Below are 8,237 nucleotides of genomic sequence, written 5' to 3' on the forward strand. Positions count from 1 at the left end.
GGATTTTTGACCCATTGTGCCAAGGATATGTTTGTCCGCCTATGAAGAAGTTCTGGCGCCTGTGCTTTTATAGATTTGATTGCACAGGCTCGTCAGCTTAGTTTGGAATAGGATCTCCGAAGCCTGATTGTAGGCTTGGAAGACCCCTACCCCTGTCCCACCCCTATATCAAAACAGTGTCATGCTTGACCATAGATATATATTATATCTACGCGTTTTTCAGACGCCTTTGCGGCGTTCGGTATTAACCAATCAAAGCTCCTCTCTGACAGCTTTACAAAAAGCGAAAGCGAGAACACCGGAAGTGCACTTAACACTTGACAACACACCTGACAACCAGTGCAGCTTCAAAATGGCGGCGGCTAGCATGGGCGCGTTCGGCACCTACAAACTCCAGTACAACCGCTACTTGCAGGAGCGGGGAGAACAGGAGAGACAAGCTCTGGGTTCTGGCGGCCAGACGGTATGGGTAACGAAACGCTACAACCCACAAGACCTCCGCGTTTTGGCGCCAGTGCCCAGACATAAACTCGTCGTGTCCAAAATGCCCACTCCCGCGGAACAACACTGGGTGCCCGTCACAGACCCTCCCCTTCGAAGCTTCGAGCATGGTCGTTCTCATTTGATTTTTGCATCGTACCCGAGTTCACGTTCAGAGGACTGGTCGACGCTGAGACAAATGCTGCCGACCAGCGGCTGTCCCTTCAAGGTGCGACCCCCAAGCTGGGGCACAGGGCAGGGGCCACCCCCTATGCAGTTCGAGAGAGCACCGACGCGACTGCCCAAAGTTAACAGCCCAATGACAAGGTAATGTGCATTTTTTGTGTGCTACTGTTTTGACTTTTTTTTTATTTTTACTGTTATTTCATATACTTTTTTTGTTGTTTTTTACTGTTATTTTTAACTTAATTCTTTCTTTCTTTTTCAAATGTCTGTGGGTTGACTGGTGTTGCCTTTTGTGTGTGTGTGTGTGTGTGTGTGTGTGTGTGTGTGTGTGTGTGTGTGTGTGTTTTCTTGATTTCTTTCTGTTTGATCTGCTTATTTGTTCAAGGAGATGTACATTATTTGTGGTCAGTGAATGTACTTAAACTTTTTTTTTTAAACGAGGGAACAAGGATGGGGATGGCAGAAGAGGAGAGGGTCTTCTTATTTTAGGCTTAGACTAAAAAAAAATAGTCTGTTTACGGTAACATAGGCCAAAAAAAATAGGGTCGGTAGGTCGGCATTTTTTTTTCTCCCAAAAAACATATTTTTAAGTTATTTTGCCAAACAACAATGACCTTTTTTTCTTCTTTTTTTTTCTCCCCCAAATGCCAAAAAAAAAGTCTAGGGTCGCGCGAAAAAATAGGGTCGGTCGGGATACCGTAAACAGACTTTTTTTTTTAGGCCTTAATAAAAATTTTAAAAAAGTTTCTGGTTTCCTGACTGAACCTTTGTTTTATATATATATATGTACTCCCAATCCTGGAACTTTTTTTGTACCCTTCTAAACAAAAGAGAGGGGAAAAAAAGATAAAGAAAAAAGTCGCGTAAGGCGAAAATACAATATTTAGTCAAGTAGCTGTCGAACTCACAGAATGAAACTGAACGCAATGCCATTTTTCAGCAAGACCGTATACTCGTAGCATCGTCAGTCCACCGCTCATGGCAAAGGCAGTGAAATTGACAAGAAGAGCTCCCCCGAAATCGGCGTATGCTGCCTGAATGGCGGGGTAAAAACGGCCATACACGTAAAAATCCACTTGTGTTAAAAACATGAGTGAACGTGGGAGTCTAAGCCCATGAACGAAGAAGAAGAGAAGAAGAAGACAAGAAGAGCGGGGTAGTAGTTGCGCTAAGAAGGATAGCACGCTTTTCTGTACCTCTCTTTGTTTTAACTTTCTGAGCGTGTTTTTAATCCAAACATATCATATCTATATGTTTTTGGAATCAGGAACCGACAAGGAATAAGATGAAAGTGTTTTTAAATTGATTTGGACAATTTAATTTTGATAATAATTTTTATATATTTAATTTTCAGAGCTTGTTTTTAATCCGAATATAACATATTTATATGTTTTTGGAATCAGCAAATGATGGAGAATAAGATAAACGTAAGTTTGGATCGTTTTATAAATTTTTATTTTTTTTTACAATTTTCAGATTTTCAATGACCAAAGTCATTAATTAATTTTTAAGCCACCAAGCTGAAATGCAATACCAAAGTCCGGGCTTCGTCGAATATTACTTGACCAAAATTTCAACCAATTTGGTTGAAAAATGAGGGCGTGACAGTGCCGCCTCAACTTTCACGAAAAGCCGGATATGACGTCATCAAAGACATTTATCAAAACAATGAAAAAAACGTTCGGGGATTTCATACCCAGGAACTCTCATGTCAAATTTCATAAAGATCGGTCCAGTAGTTTAGTCTGAATCGCTCTACACACACACACACACACAGACACACACACACACACACACACACGCACATGTACACCACGACCCTTGTTTCGATTCCCCCTCGATGTTAAAATATTTAGTCAAAACTTGACTAAATATAAAAAGAGAAACTTGATTTGCAGACTTCAGAAGGAACTGTACCCTTCTCTAACATCTAGGGGACACAACTGGTAAATCGAAAGCCTTTTATAACAGAAAAACAACACTTACCTATGAAAGAATAACACCCAACCTAACTAGCCGAATGTTTTTCTTTTTCTATTTTTATCATTGAGGGGGGGCATTTGCACATCTATGTGAATGTTTCCTTTCTGTAGAAATGTGTATGTCTGCCTATAGTTTTAACCTATTCAATGTTGTTGTCAGATTAGTCATGGTGTGCAATGATAATTAAGTGATCTGTTGCATGCACAGCCTCTTTAAAAGTTTTTTTTTTTTTTTTTTTTAAACAGGTATGCAGATGATATGCATGGAACAAATCGGCTCTTCAAACTTCACTGAACATACTGAACATACCCATGAAGGACTAGTGCTCTTGTGCTTTCACGAGAGTTAAAAATGTTCCAGCATGGCTGCAGAGCTATAAAGTGAATAAAAAATAGTTTTTATCTTTTGACTCCAGTTTTCATGAAGTTATGGTATATTGTTAGTGGTGAAAACAACACCCCAACTCAGTGAAGCAAATGGCATGGCCCGTAGTTGGAAGAAAATTGAAAAGAAAGATTGTTATGTTATTCATTCAAGTGTTTTTAGAGTTAGTTTGATAGTGAAAATTAGAGCGCTTTTTTCCTTGTTCAGAAGTTGTCTTTTTTATACTGTAGATTTTTGCTGTTTACTTCACTGTTTGTATTGATTCAATATGACCATTATACTGGCATAGTAGCAAGTAGACATACTTACTGACAGCTGTGCTTTCAGACATGTTTCGTGAATTTTTTGTTGTTGTCATTTTATACTTAGTTACAAGAGGAACTATTGCTACTGAAATCTAGAGACAGTCTGCAAAATAACAGGAGCAGTCAGGATTTCAGCCATGCCTTGAAAACAGTTTACTGCTGCTGGATCTGTAGCATGACATAATGCTAAAGTGTGCTTTGCGATATTGTGTTCCTGTACAGTATTTGTTTGTACTGTACCTGAAATTCTTTTTTAAATACATCATCAGTATTACGGCTTCAAGGCTAAAGAATGTTGAAAATTCAATGGAGTAAATACGGTAAGAGAATTCAGCTGTACATAATATATAATTGCGGTCTGCCATGTATCTACCAGACGTTCAGTATTTGTTATTCTTTTTTTCTTGCTTACTGTGTTTGGTGATCATTCCATTTTTATGTTCATTTTATAAAGTTTATTCATGTTCATTGTTGCCTACACTATGCTGTGGAAGTTTACAGTATTGCCTTTGTTATTTATACAAACCATTCAGTATTGCAGTGTCCGTCTCAAAATTAATACTGGTTGGTAAAGTTTATCAGCATTATATATCTTTGATCTCAGCTGCTTTTAATGAGAGTATGCTTTTCCCAGCTTTACCAGCTGTGCTGTTTGTAAATATTGATTTGTCTGTTTTGTTTTCAGTGATGCGATCTGTGATAATGATTTATGATAAACATGTTGGCAGTTGTTAAAGCAGAATTGTAAAAAGCAATACAACATGAAATTACTATAAAAAAAAGATACATATTAACAGGTGTTTGACAGGTAGTTTTAAATGATCTTTTTTACACTTTCAATGATGTCTACATTTAGCTTTTTGGGGAGGTGCCGAACGTGGATCTGTTTTCACCTCAAAATAGAGTGTATGTGAAAAAAATGAATTATTTGACTGGGAATCAAATGGATTTTGGCAAATCACATTAATAGTCTGGTTTAATGTTTGAAAGCCTTGTACAGTTAAAAAGTAATTTTAACTTTTCGTTCTTTATTTGCTTGGCGGAGACAAAGTAGTTTTTGGCACAGTTCATTCTCATTGTTGGCATTCCATGTTTCAAGATAAAATGATTGTAGATTATTTTAGCTGGTATGAAAAGTTAGATAAATGATTTAAACTCCCAAAGTCTAATTAGCTTTGGTCGGGCGTCAATCCACGATGACGACCTCGAAGTTTTAAATGGAAGCATGTTAATGTGTAATTATTCCGTGGCAAATCGAAATCAGCATTATTATGATCAGGTTTTTGTTCTCATTATTGACTATGAGAGGCCCAATGCATGTTGGACTTATACTTGTTTTTGTTTACCAAAGAAATAAAACTTTAATTTCTTTCTTCTTTTTGAATTAGTCTTGATTTCAAGAATGTATTGAATCACAAGTGAAAGCTTTCCCTCTTTGCCTTTGCATTTGTTTGTTTGTTTGTTTGCTTAACGCCCAGCCGACCACGAAGGGCCATATCAGGGCGGTGCTGCTTTGACATATTACGTGCGCCACACACAAGACAGAAGTCGCAGCACAGGCTTCATGTCTCACCCAGTCACATTATTCTGACACCGGACCAACCAGTCCTAGCACTAACCCCATAATGCCAGACGCCAGGCGGAGCAGCCACTAGATTGCCAATTTTAAAGTCTTAGGTATGACCCACGACCTCCCGATCACGAGGCGGACGCCTTACCACTAGGCCAACCGTGCCGGTCTGCCTTTGCATGTCTCTCTTGTCAACTACCCAAACCTATTTGCTTCTCTGTCTCTTCACCGGCACGGTTGGCCTAGTGGTAAGGCGTCCCCCCCCCCCCCCCCCCCCCCCCCCCCCGTGATCGGGAGGTTTAAAATTGGCAATCTAGTGGCTGCTCCGCCTGACGTCTGGCATTATGGGGTTAGTGCTAGGACTGGTTGGTCCGGTGTCAGAATAATGTGACTGGGTGAGACATGAAGCCTGTGCTGCGACTTCTGTCTTGTGTGTGGCGCATGTTATATGTCAAAGCAGCACCGCCCTGATATGGCCCTTCGTGGTCGGCTGGGCGTTAAGCAAACAAACAAACAAACAAATTCTCTGTCTCTTTCTGATAATTAATGCTGCACATGTTTGCTCTGTGTGTCTTTGTTTGTGAGTCTGCAAGGTGTGTGCTTGCGCGTGTGTGTGTGTGTGTGTGTGTGTGTGTGTGATTCATGGGTAAATCAGAATTTCATTTAAAAGTGCTCTTGGGGCACTACTTGCATTACATTTAAACAATTTGCATTGCCAAAAGACATAAGAAATTGACAACAAGTCAGACACAATGTGCACAATGGGTGTGTTTACAAAAAAACAATTACCTTTGTGGATCGATTTAAAACAGCATGAAGAAATCATAGCAGACTAAAACACAAATAGGGATTCTTTCTGTGACTACAAACACACACACACACACACACACACACACATGATCCCTTATTCATCCATTTACTGCAGTTACGACCCCCACACTCTTGAAAAGGGGCATGAAATAGCATGTAACATGACACCCAGTCGATACATTTGTGCAAACAGAACATGTACTCCGTGCAGTCACAGGTACATTAAGCACCACCCTGCCCGTCCAATAATCAGGGTGTCCTATTTGTTAAAACAACAGCTGGCTGAGTCGTTCCGATGAAAAATGGCGAAGCGAAGTGAAAGGGTTAATTAATTTGAAATCAATACTGCGTTTTTACATTCTCAAGTTTTTAACTTATATTTCTGACACACGGTATACTTTTCCTACCGATTATTGATAAAGACACTGAAAGTGACCCAGTTAAATCAACCCATTTGAATTATCAGTGACCAGGGTAGGGAAAGGCGGGGGGGGGGGGGGGGGGGGAGAGGCTGTCGCGAGCGAGGGAAAAATCGTATTAGTTAGCACCTAAAATCGCTATAAAGGTCGTTGAGAGTTGGCTGTAAGTCTACCGTGTGATCAGCACTTTGGAGTAGCACTTACTCCCCCCCCCCCCCCCAAATAGTTGCTACTCAAATTGATTTATGAGGCACAGTCAGCCTCCCGTAAACCATCAGAGACACTGTCAGGCTTTTACACACAGTACAAACACCCTTTCATTTAAACACTCACCGTTTGAGAACATCCTAGGGGCCTACGTAAAGAGCGACCAATTTTCAAAGAATTTATTTTTGCGTGGTTTATCTTACCCCTGAGCCATCGTGAACCCGTGTGATCCAGTTTCCTTTTTTTCTTCTTCACAATGTAGTCGTCAGTTTGTGATTTCAATGCGACTCAATAGCACGTTATTATGTACCTCTGAATCTAAACGCAACAAACGGCTGCGATTCACACGAACTCTAGCGATGGCTTTTGACTGTTTAAAGGAACTGGTGATAGGCATAACCGTCGTCTGCTACAAGAACCACATCTTGGACACCCGGCCAGTACTGAAACTGGTTTAGTACTGGCCGGGTGTCCAAGATGCAAGAACCACGACATTGCGTGACCCTGCTTCCGGGCTTTTTTTTTTTCAAACTTTTAAAACTTCGAATTGTACTGATCTTGTCTTGATGAAAAAAGAATTCTTTTATGATTTAAGAATGTTTGTGAAACAAGCTGTCAATTTATTATTTAGATTTTAAAAGTTAGGTCTAGCACCAAAACGCACCGTCCGATTGTCTGATCAGACAATCCGCAAAATTAATTATTTGAAAATTGCTCGCTCTTTACGTAGGGCACCTAGGATGTTCTCAAGCGGTGAGTGTTTAAACGAAAGGGTGTTAATTTGTACTGTGTGTGCCTGACAGTATCTGTGATGGTTTACGGGAGGCGTACGTACTGTGCCTTTTGTCACCTGTACTTTGACTCATTATTAACTTCTGAACCTAGAGGAGCTCAGTTTAACGATCAGCATTGACACGATGAAAGGTACAAAATGAGTTTTTGTTTTCTCTGTGTGTCCGTCCGTCCGTTCATCCGTCTGTTTGTCCCTCAAGTATTGTTTTGCCGATATTCTGCGACCTAGAAACTTTGTTGTGTATAATAAAGCCTAAGGCCTTTGCAATTGACACCTGATGCACTTGAAGTGTCACGGTCACTACAAGAACAACTTAAACTATTTTTAAACAAAATGTAATAGAGTTGTCGTGTTAAAGACATGTTGATGCCTTCGTCTAAGTACTTTCTAAAACTATATTGAGGTCAAACCAGCTATAGGCCTACTCATACATTTTCTTTGTTGAAGGCCTAAATAGTAACAAAGGGAATCTTGGTTTTGGTTGATATCCCTAGTTTGAACTGTAAAGTCTATAACTCGGGTTAAAGACGGACATGCAAGGTTCTGCGACCACATCTGTTTTGCTATTGTGTTTTCGAAAGCTGAATGAGTTTCCGAAAAATAAAAAAAATAAAAATTCCATTGCTTCAATCACTGAGTTATATTTTCAAGTGGTTCACCAAGAAGGGAAGAGTGAATATTATAGAAATAAGAGCATCACCGCGTTATGCTCTTCTTTTTACATTTAGTCAAGTTTTGACTAAATGTTTTAACATAGAGGGGGGAATCGAGACGAGGGTCGTGGTGTATGTGTGTGTCTGTGTGTGTGTGTAGAGCGATTCAGAGTAAACTACTGAACCGATCTTTATGAAATTTTTCATGAGAGTTCCTGGGTATGATATCCCAAGACATTGTTTTCATTTTTTCGATAAATGTCTTTGATGACGTCATATCCGGCTTTTTGTAAAAGTTGAGGTGGCACTGTCACACCCTCATTTTTCAATCAAATTGATTGAAATTTTGGCCAAGCAATCTTCGACAAAGGCCGGACTTTGGTATTGCATTTCAGCTTGGAGGCTTAAAAATTAATTTATGACTTTGGTCATTAAAAATCAGAAAAT

At 39.8% G+C, this 8,237-nt stretch overlaps 1 protein-coding gene across 1 annotated transcript; it reads left to right on the forward strand.

Moving 5' to 3' along the window:
* The first annotated feature begins 327 nt into the window (after window positions 1-327).
* LOC138953574 (uncharacterized) lies at window positions 328-4,710 on the forward strand. The gene is made up of 2 exons (XM_070325417.1): window positions 328-807; window positions 2,895-4,710. The coding sequence occupies exons 1-2, from the start codon at window positions 353-355 to the stop codon at window positions 2,941-2,943; spliced, it is 504 nt and encodes a 167-aa protein (XP_070181518.1). The 5' UTR covers window positions 328-352; the 3' UTR covers window positions 2,944-4,710.
* The last annotated feature ends 3,527 nt before the right edge of the window (window positions 4,711-8,237 follow it).

The sequence above is a fragment of the Littorina saxatilis genome, linkage group LG17 (genome assembly GCF_037325665.1).
Source record: "Littorina saxatilis isolate snail1 linkage group LG17, US_GU_Lsax_2.0, whole genome shotgun sequence".
Lineage (NCBI taxonomy): Eukaryota > Metazoa > Mollusca > Gastropoda > Littorinimorpha > Littorinidae > Littorina > Littorina saxatilis.

What these genes read in the sequence shown, in the direction of transcription:
- LOC138953574 (XM_070325417.1), top strand. Translation starts at nt 353, where the DNA reads ATGGCGGCGGCTAGCATGGGCGCGTTCGGCACCTACAAACTCCAGTAC. An exon ending in GTTAACAGCCCAATGACAAG is followed by an intron (nt 808 to 2,894) that starts GTAATGTGCATT and finishes TTTTTTAAACAG; the next exon opens with GTATGCAGATGATATGCATG.